The 13,261-nt window shown below is 37.5% G+C and overlaps 1 protein-coding gene across 2 annotated transcripts; it reads right to left on the bottom strand.

The window, feature by feature from the left end:
• Positions 1 to 24: 24 nt before the first annotated feature.
• On the bottom strand, positions 25 to 12,710 carry LOC127434358 (tripartite motif-containing protein 55-like). Of its 2 annotated transcripts, none has more exons than XM_051687043.1 (8): positions 12,463 to 12,710; positions 11,930 to 12,099; positions 7,479 to 7,653; positions 7,039 to 7,134; positions 5,274 to 5,507; positions 4,052 to 4,074; positions 3,838 to 3,962; positions 25 to 2,605 (listed from the first exon to the last, which is right to left on the bottom strand). In XM_051687043.1, the coding sequence occupies exons 1-8, from the start codon at positions 12,580 to 12,582 to the stop codon at positions 2,436 to 2,438; spliced, it is 1,113 nt and encodes a 370-aa protein (XP_051543003.1). In that variant the 5' UTR covers positions 12,583 to 12,710; the 3' UTR covers positions 25 to 2,435. The 2 variants fall into 2 exon arrangements, with proteins under 2 accessions (XP_051543003.1, XP_051543002.1); XM_051687042.1 differs by having other exon boundaries at positions 96 to 2,605; positions 7,479 to 7,656.
• Positions 12,711 to 13,261: the final 551 nt, after the last annotated feature.

Below are 13,261 nucleotides of genomic sequence, written 5' to 3'. Positions count from 1 at the left end.
AACCCATCTGCCAAAGATATTTTTTACATTTGGCACAAACATAAATATTCTGTACCATAGTGCTGCTTTTCCATCACGATCTATTTATACCGGTGACTTGTTTATTTGTAGATATTTCAATGAAGGCGACTAGAGTTGGTGTATATGACCATGACTGGTAATTTGTTTAGATGCGCAAAACTGTCTTCACTCTCAATGTTATTGTATAAGTGATCATTCAGAGTTGTAGATTATTCAAAACGGATTTCTTAAAAAAAAAAAAAAAAAGACTTTAATATTTCCAAGTACTGCATTATTTTATCTGACAGACTTGAGTTTCATTGTAACATACAGTACATTGTTTAAGTTTGTTAATAAACTAATGAGCAACCACTGATTTTGTTGTGCAAGAGAATGTCTTATATTTATATTTTTCAATAAAACTTTGAAAGCCAGTGTGCCATTTCTTGTCTAGATTATTGGCGTATGAACATAAGCGATTAAATAAACAAGTACATCTAATCCTTAAACATTAACATTTTTCAATGCAGCAAAATGTTGTCAATATAATCTACATCTTATATTAAATATTCACAGTGATTACATTGTGATGTAAAGACTAAGGATCAATGAATGATGATCATCTTGAGATGACTGACAGGAGATGCATCTCGTTCCTGATTGGCATCACCAGGCGAAAACAATGATTCCTTTACAAAAGTTTATATAAATATTAAATGCTGAATCTATTCCATTATTTAAATTACAATTATACATTTTGGTAACGCTTTACAATAAGGTTGTATTCGTGGTTAATGTTAAATTTCAATATACTCTAGACTTACTAGTACATTTTGTAATTAAAAGTTGTATATGTTAGTAATATGAACTATTCTATTTTTATAAATTCTAAATTCTTTAAGATTAAATTCTGTAAAAATGTATTGTTCATTGTTAGTTCATTATACCATAGCATTGACTAATGTTACCAAATACAACCTTATTGTTACCAATATTTTAAAGTGTAAAAAAGAAGGAAAAATAGTAGTGTACCACATATGTAGCAACAAACTTGATCATATACTGAAGGGAAATTTTCACTTATTAAAAAGGTAGCTCAAAAACAAGGTTCTAAAACATATAAGTACATGGCACATCAACTTACACAAATGTTTGTCACTTCACATTTTGACAGATTTTAGACAGTAATTATTTAATAAGGACAGACTGCATTCTGAATAGAACTGGCTGCACTTCTACCAAAAGTAGTTTGGTAGTATTTTTGGCAATATGTTACGGAAATAAACAGCAAATAACAATAGACTTGCCTGCTGTTATGAAAAGATGACTGATTCTCAATTGCAGTACGCACACCTTGCGCTCACTGAACCTGGTTTGACACCAAACCAAATAACTGGTATGTGACTCATTCTATCTATGCAGCAATTGGAGATCTTTTACAGCCAAGTTTTGGGTGCAGAGTTTCCCTGAACCATGTCCTAAATGCATCGTGGGAAGAACATCTAAAACCAATCTATAATTTTCTGTTGAAAAAAAAAAAACTTAAATCTTAGCTTATCATTTCAATTCACATAAACCTTCATGAAGTACACCTCAGTTTTCAAAGTTCCGCCCATTGTAAGGTATTAGACACACATGTTGAGATGAGTGTTGAATTGGGGTTGTGCTCCCTGGGCCACATTAAGTTCATCGTAGCCGTGCTCCATGTGAATCCAGTCACAGAAGCACATCCCGTCACCGATCACCCTCCACTGGGCCAGAATATATGGATTACGCAATGCCCTGGCATCGTTATTTCAGCTCGACCACCGAGAAGTGCGAACAACACTTGTTTACAGAGCAGAGTCAGTGCAATGTGGAGATTACTTCCACGCTCTGCCACGGATGCTTCTTAGAGTAGATTAGGCAACTATATGTAATACATGAGTGCTCTGGGTACAAATGAAATGGACTGAACTAGATTATATTGGTTTAAATTGAATCTATTACGAATCATTACACTACTTATATAGGCTATCTCCAGTTGCCATTACATAAAGGTTACTGTTTTGGAACTGGAACCAACTCAAGTAAACTTTTATTTGTCTGTGATATTTATATGAAATGCAAAGAACATTTAGAGCGATTCATATCATTCATAACTCAAATACCATTGCCGTGCCAACTGCAATGAAAATATCACGTGAACACTCTCTATGCAGTGTACAACACCACAAATCTTGGAAGTTTTTTTTTTAAGTCATCTATGTTTATATTTAGTCATCTGGTGACTTTTCATAAGCAGTAACTGAAAAACAGTTTCTCAAATTCAGGAACGTGTCATAGTCCATTTCTCTGTCTTGAAAGTGTCTACAGGCTTATAGGCATTTTTATGTTTCAAATCAGGTTGCAAAGAGAGGGTTTTATGTGTTAGCGAGTATGTGCACTTTGTGAATTTAGGAAGATGTAGCGGGTGTGTGTTTGCTCTGTGTTTGTGGGGGCAGGAGGGGAGGAAGGGGTTCGTTCAACAGGTCCATTGTATCCGCTCCCCCCAAGGCTGTCTCCTCAGCCAGGCCTTCCGTATCAACACCCACATCATCTTCATCCTCCTCCTCTTCCTCATCATCTGGCAAAGAATCAACGACATGAGATCAGAGTGTCAGGTCATTAAGACATGAAGATACCATCAGCCCCACACTGATTATTTAAAATACAGAGAGTGAATGCACCAGAGTGCACAGTTTTTAGACTAGTCTTAATAGTTAGTCATCTAAAATTTTGGTCTTATCTTTTTCCGTCAGTTGCATAAAAACTTGGATCGGTTTGAGATTATTTAGCAGAGATGGGCCACTTCTATTAAAATGAATGGGAGAAATTGGAACGCTCAACCAAGGAGCTCTGAGTGCCCAACGGTCGACGGATATATAAAGGAAGTCCTGCCTTACAGGCTTAAAAAGAGCCAAACAGTTAAAAGAGCCAATCACCTTCTAGATACAGAGATCACCTGTCAATCAACTCTAGAACAACCATGCGCATTAGCTATACAAGCCGGGAATATTGAGTTTTTTAGCGTAATATGAGGTAAAAAAAAAATCACAATTTATGATTCCAGTATTGTCAAATTTTATTGCTGATTTGAAATATGTTCTTTGATCATAATCTTGACCAACCGTTTTTGAGATTTCGGTGTTCCCCCATTCAAGTAGATAGAGCTGTACTGGCATGACTGGAAATAGCCTCCCAAGGGTGTTCCAAAGATGGCCGACAGTGGACTGACTTGCTAGAAAGACTTTGGATCGGTATAATTTAAGACCAAAATGTAAGACAGCAGACCCCTTGGCTAACCTCTGTTTACATTCTATGTTGCCATGGAAAATAACTGTCAGCTGTGCCATTGGGGGCTTCAGTTGAGGGCTGAAAGGGGCTTGAGTTGAGACTTTGTAGAAAACTTTGACTTCTACGATGGTAACAAAATTTCTTATGTTTTTTTATTATTTGGGTTAAAATCACTAAATTTGTTCATTTGAATAAATTTTGAAGGATTGTATTCCTCTAATAAGCAAATACATTCAGCGAAGGAAAACTGTATTGAGCGTTCAGTGTCTTACTTTACCCACAATGCAATGCGAATCAGCTGTGAGCTTTTTTTATGCAACAGGCTTTCTACAGGGTTTTTAGCTAATCAGACTAATTGTTAGACGAAGTCTTAAGTTAATGGCTCTGTTTATGCAACCGGCCCCAGAAAACTACTTTTACTAAATTACTTTCTTAATTCATTCTACAAGCGAACTTGATTTATCCACACATGTTGGTAGTTAAAGTTTAATCAGTGTAATGAGCATTTCAGGTGAGTCGTACCTCTGGTGAAGTCAATATTACGAAGGGCCCTGCCCTCTTTCTTGAAGCTCACGGAGTAATGATCCATGCTCTCATAGCCACATTCAACTCTCTCCAGGTGGGAGGTATTTGATGCCTCTGCAATCCTAACAAACAAGAAATCAATTTAGAATATGTTCAAATCATAAAAATAAACTTGATACGCATTAATGTGGCAGAAACAATCAGCGCTTACTTTTGCAAGAGTGGTTTGGCATTCTGTTGGTGTTGCGAGAAAGAAAGAGATAAGTTATTTTTCAACAGCAATAATATTAAAAAAATATATTAATTCCACAGGGTTCCCACACATTTTCACCAGATAATTACAATGACTTTTTCATTATCTTTCCAGTGGTTCATGATTACTGGATACTGTAAGGAATTTTAAGAGCTTACTGAGAGGAGCCTGGGTACCTCAGCGAGTATTGACGCTGACTACCACCCCTGGAGCTGCGAGTTCAAATCCAGGGCGTGCTGAATGACTCCAGTCAGGTCTCCTAAGCAACCAAATTGGCACAGTTGCAAGGGAGGGTGGAGTCACATGTGGTAACCTCCTCGTGGTCGCGATTAGGGGCTCTCACTCTCAATGGGGTGCGTGGAAAGAACGCGGAGAGTAGAATGAGCCTCCACATGCAGAGTCTCCGTGGTGTCATGCACAACGAGCCACGTGATAAGATGCGTGGATTGACTGTCTCAGAAGCGGAGGCAACTGAGACTTTTCTTCCACCACCCAGATTGAGGTGAGTAACCACGCCACCACGAGGACCTACTAAGTAGTGGGAATTGGCCATTCCAAATTGGGAGAAAAGGGGATTAAAAAAAAAAAAAAAAGAGATTGCTGAGGCTGATTTCAATTTGTATGTCAGGTACCAATCTTTGGAATTAATAGATTTAAATTATATCTATTAGCGTACAAATGTCTCCAGTAAGACTCTCAATGGACAGACTTATGTTCAGACGTTTTACACTACATAATGTAAACACTTACAAAGAACAATATCGAAGTGGTAAAATATTTTAGAGCAGAGCAAATCTACAAAAAAATTATATTCACCACTGAAATTCCATGACTTTTTAATATTTTAATTTTCATGAATTTTCCAGGACTAGAAATCACAATTAAAAAAAATTCTGTGATATTTCCAGTTTTTTATGACTGTGGGAACCCTGTTTCTATAATCTACTCAGCCTGATCTCATGAAAATTATGTGACTGTGGCAATTTCTTTTCAAAATGACAATACGTGGTTCATTATACGTATTGTAGGCAGTTCTCAGTTCCAATGTCCACTGTGTTCATTTCACCAGGAAACTGCGCCGATACATATAGCGAACCACGTAAAAATAATTTTGCAAAAATGTAGGTTTAGTAACGTAATTCTTTGAGACCAGATTGCATCTACTGTGGGCTTAAAAGACCTGCAAGAAAACAGCCATCTCAGGCTCCTCCAATGTTTGGATTCCTGTCTCCATGATCTTGGTCATGGATTCCAGATGATCTCCATACTTGCTAGTGAGGCCACGAATATAACTGACTTTCTCATCCTGTTCAGCCACCACTTTCAGGTTCATCTCTCTCTTCCTCTCCTCCAGGATGGCGTACAATTGGTCAAACTTTTCACACACCTGGGACTTCTGTCGTCTGCCATTTTCCTGTGAAGGAGAATGTTTGTTACCTCTCCACTACTAATTGTTTTAAACAATGCAAATTGCTGACTAAATACCTTAAAAGTTTAAGAGCTCTAAAGTCAATATTAAATAAAAATGGACCCTATTTACTTAAATGTACCTGGTCTTAATGCGCATGAATCATCGGTGCACGTTCTTCCAAAAAAAAAAAAAAAAAAAAAAAAAAAAAGTCTTCATTAACTTTCAACAAAGTTGAGTATCCTGTTTCACTCAGAAATACAATAACAAATTTGGACAAATGACTGAATTTAAAACATCACAGAGGAAATCGACATGGTGATTCCAAATGTTCATGTACCTTGAAATCGACCCATTCTGCTAAAATACTGACAAGCATCATCCCCCATCTCCTGAATTACTGACAACAAACATCCCCATAACAATTTTTTACAACAATTTAAATGTGTTCACCTTTTCCTGTGGTGCTAATAATGGGTTCTGGGGACATGCGTTCTGGTCCCATGGAAAGCAGGAATAATCGTGTTCACATAAACAATGGTGATCCCGATTGTGGGGTTGCATTTTTGCTCTAAAATAAAAAATGTACTCCAATAACGGGAGTTATGTTGACTAACGTCATATAAAACTAAAAATACAATCATTTTTGCCTCCACCCTGTGTGGGTGAGTAAATGATGACAGAATTTTTAACACCTCTTCCAAGTTTCGGCCACTGGGGGCAGTGGTTTCGAATATTAGTAAGCACAGACCGATTTCAGCAGAAGAGCTTTCGACCTCCTGTTGCCAAATTCACAAAAACCTTTAATCTAAAGACTTTAACTGTTTTTTTATTTATTTTATTTTTTATTATTATTATAAATTGTGCTTACGTATGAATTTAGATTAGCTAGGTTGGAAAGTGAAGTTAAAGCAGCCAACAAATGTCAGCCATACATGGGAACTCATCAATAGTGTTTAAAAAGCATCACAATTTGCATACCGATACCCCATAGAGCTGGTTGCGTGAATGCCGAGCGCTGTTGGCAAAGGATGGCTACTTTGGAGACACTAATATAAAAGATGGGCAATTTTTTTTCATCACCTCATAATTCCCACACTTGCATTTGTCTTACTTCATAGTTTCGTTGACTTCTCAATTATTCTAAAATGCTGAAGTAATTTAGGAAATATAATGGGTTATGTATACAGATTCATGTTGCCATTTTTTTTTTTCAACTTTTGCTCTGTAAATGGACAGTTTGAACAAATACCTGTTTCTTTTCTTCTGCCGAATCTAACCCTCAACCTTGCTCACAATGACTTTCTGTCAGAGCCGCCATATGCTCACCTGAGATGGCTCATTTCTGCTTGATGGTCAATCATGGAGCCTCTGTGAATGCAACTGTGAGATCTGGAGAGAATCCAGCTCCCTACCTGCCTGGCTCATCAATGCCAGAGTGTGTGCATCTTTTGTCAAAGGGACCATACTTTACTCTCCTCATCAATAATCCTGCTCTTATGTGAGGCATTGGGGGGGTGGAGACAGGGTGTCTAACCTCTATGGTCCTACAGGTCTCCTCCAACTGACTGATGATGCCTTGGATCCTGTCATTATTGCCGACCATCATTGCTATTCCATCCGTGAGCACTGTCTAGAGATAAGAACGTGCGTGAGCATATTAACATGCAACTGTAAAAGCATACGCATGCAGACAAGCGCATGTACACATGCACACTGATGTAAACTGTGGCATATACTTATGCAACAAACATAAATATTAAAAAAAAAAATATTCTGCCATCATTTATTTACCCTGATTAAGGGAAAAAAATACAATGAAATTGAATGGCAACCCGGGTTACAATTCTGCCTAACTTCTCCTATTGAGTTCCACGCAAGAAAGTAAGTCATATATGTTTCGAATAAAATGTGGATGAGTAAATGATGACAGAATTTTTATTTTGGGTGGTCTAACTCTTTCACATGTATCTTTACCTTTTGCGTCTGGTATATACTGTTAAGGGGGGCAACTTCACAGTCCTTGTGAGCACCAAACACTTTACACATAGAGCAGGTGGGGACACCGCAGGTCAGGCAGTATATGTTGATTTTCTCATCCTCATGGACCTCACACATTGGCTGGTCAGCCTTCCTCTCAGAAGAGGGTCGGCTGCTATTTCATTGAGAAAAGTGGATCAATAAGTGGCAAGATCTGACATCTGAGGTTAAACATGTTAAACAAGACAGATTCATACTAGGTTTGAAAGTACAGTCTGTGAAACAAAATTAAAGAAATTTCCTTAGAATTCCCAGAGGGAGTATTTACAGTACACTTGGTAACTTCTTGCATTCCTTTTTTATCGTCTTGGATAGCTCGATATCTGATCATGAAAAGACAGTGTAAATGCCTTCAAAGACACATCTTGGATGTATAGCAATCTAAACACTCAACCCTAAGAAGGTGGTTTGAGAGGTAAACAATACCTGACTTGGCCAAGTGTAAATGTATCAGGTTGTTCAGGCCACATACATACAGTAAACATTACTCCTCCCAAATGGAACTACATCAGCATATGGATGATTTGAAGCATATGAAAATTATGGATGAAGCAACCACAAAACTCTACTACACTAATTGCAGTATGGGGCAAAGTTGGATATCAATCTGATCGATCAAGACGCATGTACAATTGTGACTACAGAAGTGACTAAGTGTACAATAAATAGGCCCTGGGATGAGGACATATCACAAAACAACATTTAATGAAAGGCAGAGGCTATTTGCACTAAGTTTAAATAACAACAAAAAGCATCTTCTTTGCACTTCAAATGCAAATATTGTTCGATGCAATTTGCACCTCAGTGCAAATAGTGGCAGAAACTATTTGCACTTTTAATAACATTCAGTTTTGGGGCATCACTGCAGTGTGTTTACTGTATTTATTTAGAGTCCCACAGACACCCTACACCAACCACTAAACCTAACCCTCCATTACAAAAAATTAACCATGGTTTTACTACTGTAACCATATTATCACCATCAGTGTTGGGTGTAACCCGTTACGTAATCAGATTGCTTTTTCGAGTAATGAGTAAAGTAAAGCAATATGTTTTTTTATTTTAGACCATAATATCAGAGTTACTTTTTAAATAAAGTAATGCGTTGCTTTTGTACACCTCTACTTTCCCTGTTTTGCAAGAAATCAGGAGTAAAAGTGTGCAAACTTTGGGGAGGAGATGTAGTGCATGATGGGCATTGTAGTTCTATAGAGTGTGAGGCCAGAGACTATTTAGCAGAGACAAGTCACTTCTATTTATATACATGGGAGAAATTGGAATGCCCAACCAAGAAGCTCCAGCAACCAACAGACAATGGATGTAGAAAGGAAGTCCCACCTTGCAGTTAAAAGAGCCAATCACCTTTTAGATACAGACATCTCCTCTCAATCAACTCGCTAAAGTGCATGCGCATTAGCTATACAAGCTGGGAAAATCGTGTTATAGTATAATATGAGGTCAACATTCGGTTGAGTGAAACACGTTTTTAGTAAACGTGTTTAGGCAGAGGGATTATAAGACTAGTCTTCCACTGGCCACAACATGATACACAGGGTGAAATACTCACTCAATTCACTGACTTATGTAGCCAAACTGCTCCGTGTTAGAGCTCCCTGTAAATGGGAGAATGGGATGAGAAAAGCTGACTCTGGATCAGTGGCTCCGAGCAACATTCTCCACCAATTGTGTATGCAGAGAAAATGTCTTAGTTTCTAAAAAGATTCTAAATATTTGTTTTATAATAAGCAAGTAGTTTGAGTCATGAAACAAACTGTTTTATGACATTTTGGTAGCATTAAAAACGATTCTATTTAAGTTGTATCAACATGTCTTTGAAGTTGTATGCGATCAACCAGTGCCATCTCTACGCACCGTGGATCAATTCAAAACAAGTGTGCACGGAGATGATTTAAGTGAAAAATATTCTTTTATTATCAGACACATTCCTTGAACATGTTAGGCTGGCATTCTCCATGAAATTTTATCCTGACTTTTGAAAAACATCATAAGTTTACTCTGACATTGTCGATGGGCACAGCACATGATATATATTTGATGCAGGTTCAAGTGTTGGACTTTGCTGCTTTAGGTAAGACAGTGGTTATTCTTCATTATTCATAGTGGCTGCCATGTTGATGGGGGAAAAAATCATGCATATTCATGTTATTGATTCTTTATTATAAATATGACATGAAGACCTACTTTCTAAATATCTGTTTGTTTACTATGTTCCTTTGACATGAGTGTTGAACAGTAGCTAGCATGACATGTAATGTTTCTTGAATGCAATGCATGGCTTACTTGTATGGAATTCATGGCATAGCAGAAGAGAAAGTGGCTGTGAGAAAAAAGTAATGCAAAAATAATGCAAAAGTTAAGGCGGTTTTACACGGGACATGGTCACCGCACACTCCCTATTAATTTTCAATGAGGGAGGCGTCAAAACGGACACGACAGTCGAAGCAGAGCCGCATTCCAAGCTCACTCACGAGAATCCTGCCGCTTTGATGTGCACTACTGCATGTGGCACACACAGCCAAAAATGGTTACTACAATATTACTATAGTAAAACCATGGTTATTCTACCCAGATCAAACCTTTTTTCTCAACTCCCGGACTGTCACTGTGAACAAATCACTGCGATACAATCAACTTTTATATTAATTTAAAATTTGTATTCATTATTATAAGTAGTATTAAAGGAAATATTAGGAGTGGAGACAGGAAACAGGATGGGGAAAAGTGGGACAAAAGAGGAATCGAACCTGGGTCCGTCCGCACGAAAAATACATATTCATACTGCCTTTACACACTACACCAATGCAGTAACACTTGAAAGTATATTTGTCTTTATTCTTTTTTTGCAAATAGAGTGCAATTAGCTACACTGTGTGGCAGGTGCTATTTACACTTAGTGCAAATACTCCCTCTGTTAATGAAATAACAATAGAGTTCATAGGGCCATATTGAGGGTCTGTGATGTGTGTCATGTTCAAGAGACTCAACACCAGCTGATGTTGAACTATAAATAAGCCTCCTGCCAGCTGACCCACATCCTTACCCTTCTGACCTGTCTGAGTCGCACAGGTCTGGGAAGTCACATAGACACAAGGGAATCCACAGTCTATTGCGCTGCACAGCCACTCACTGAATTATAAAGCTTTATAACAAATTTTTCTCTCCAGCTCATTCAAAAGGAATCTTTTTTTGGGCTTAAAAATAAAGTTAAATGCTTAAGTGGAATGCAAAGTGCACTGGAGAACTTAATTGTTCTGCCTTTGTGAATTTTATTCTTAAAAGCAAGATGTCTTCTCTTGTGAATGTTTTTTTTTTTTTTTTTTAAAGAGTAAAAGGGACAAATCTTTTCATACACAACTAAAAGACTAAAGGATTATTAGCTGTTGATAAATGGAAGGAAATGCAATTCATTGTCAGTCTACATTCGTTAATATGTTCCTGGAACATCCTGCTTTTGCCAACAATCACAAGCTACTGCTTAAAGGGATCATTCACCCAAAAATGAAAATTCTTTCATCATTCACTCACCCTCATGCCATCCCAGATGTGTACGACTTTCTTTCTTCTGCACAACACAAACAAAGATTTTAGAAGAAAATCTCAGCTCTGTTGGTCCATTCAATGCAAGTGAATGGTGACCAAAATTTTGAAGCTCCAAAAAGCACATAAAGGCAGGATAAAAGTAATCCATATGACTCCAGTGGTTAAATCCATGTCTTCAGAAGCAATATACTGTAAGTGTGGGTGAGAAACAGATCAAAACTTAAGTCATTTTAACTATCAAACTCCACTTTCACTTTCACATTCTTCTTTTGTTTTTGGCAATTCACATTATTCATGCATATTGCCACCTACTGGGAAGGGGGCAAGAATTGGTTGTAAAAAAGGACTTAAATATCTGTTTCTCAGCCACACTATAATATCACTTCTGAAGATATAGATTTAACCACTGGAGTTAATTACTGGAGTAATCGTATGGATTATTTTTATGCTACCTTTATGTTCTTTTTGGAGCTTCAAAATTTTGGTACACTTGCATTGTATAGACCTTACGATGCTCAAATATTCCTCTAAAAATGTTTGTTTGTGTTCAGCAGAAGAAAGAAAGCCAAACACATCTGAGATAGCATGAGGGTGAATAAATGAAGAGAACATTTTCATTTTTTAGTGAACTATCACTTTTGATCAATTACACGGTTGACCAAATTGGAGTTTTGAAGCTTGTACTCCATGTCCATTAGCTTTAAGGTTATTGGCTATTTAAAATAAGGGATGAGTCTTTTGAAATGCCCCGCCCCAACTTAACCTTTCAACTGGAAATATGACAAAATAGCGTCTTTAGATCACATAAGCTATTTGCCAGATCTAACCTGATGTACTCTTGTTTGTACATGTCAATGATGTTTTCCACCAAAAGGTTTCTCTGCAGACCGTAGACCCCATGACGGTCCAGCACAACTTCATGCCTGCAAGATGGACACCTGAAACGGCCACCTGACGTCACTGAGCCTCCTCTGGTGGGAAGGTATGGATTTGAGGCCTGTTTAGGGGATGTGTAAGACTCAGTAATGACTTTAAAATGTATTACTGGGAGGGGACAAGTTTTTCTATTATTTACTTGCCACATATTTATAACAAATGCAAACATAATAAAACACTTATTAAACTGGATTAAGGGTAAATGCAAAGTAAGGGAGGTCTGTGACCTATATTTAAAATTTATAAAATAAAATAAAATATACAAAAAATACAATATTATTATATAGCCTAATACTTACAATTGGAAAGTAGTTTCTGAAAACCTCAACACATTTTAAGCAATTTATTCAATAATTTTGAAAAGGGGATCTCAATATTCATTGTGATAAATGATGTTGACAAACAATAAATATTTAAACTGTACCTGGAAAATGTCATTAGCACATTTCCGGCAAAGATTGTGTTGACAAGGAAGAATAACAACAGGTTTCGTGAACATTTCCAGACAAATGGGACAAATAAGCTGTTTCTCCAAGCTGTCCATCCTGATTTGATGAGCTGTGGCTCCACTGAAAATGAGAATGAGACCGTTCTGGAAACTGGATTGAGAAAATAAATGATCCCAGTTCTTGAGCGCGGATGAATTCAGGCCGTCGCCATTGCCCAAGTGTCTGTCTGTACCCTCTATAATGAGACATGGCATTCCCCACGCGAAGGCCCACAATCAGTGTGCGCTGTTTTTAGAAAGCCGCACGTCAGAGGTTGACATGTTCACTTGCCTATATTTGAAAACGATGGCGTGCTGCTGACCCACAGTGCATTTCTAAAATATAATAAATATAGGACGCTCATATAAAAATATATACCTTTAAATTAGTCGAATTTTAATGTTAGATAAAAAAATGGGGATGAAAACTTAGATATAAATGGAATTTTAGAATTAGGGGCCGTTCACATAGAGCGCAGTTTTGCGGCCGTCTGAGCAGTTTTTAATTATTTTTCCATATAGCCTAAACATGCTCTAAAAGGTATTTGACCGTAGCGATACGTCTAGCTGATTTTTCCGGAGTGCCGCGTTTTTTAGATGCCGTGTAAGGTTAAAAAGAACTCGGGACACATGCGTTCTGTTTAATTCGTTTCGTCGCGTAGCTTTCTAGCGCAGAACGCGTGGTCTGCATCTCAATAGAGAAATATATATATAAACTTGTATACTTCTGTGATCT

This window comes from Myxocyprinus asiaticus, chromosome 44 (genome assembly GCF_019703515.2).
Source record: "Myxocyprinus asiaticus isolate MX2 ecotype Aquarium Trade chromosome 44, UBuf_Myxa_2, whole genome shotgun sequence".
Taxonomy (NCBI): Eukaryota; Metazoa; Chordata; class Actinopteri; order Cypriniformes; family Catostomidae; genus Myxocyprinus; species Myxocyprinus asiaticus.
Note: the sequence above shows the minus strand (reverse complement) of the source record. Positions and strands in the feature narration are given on the sequence as shown.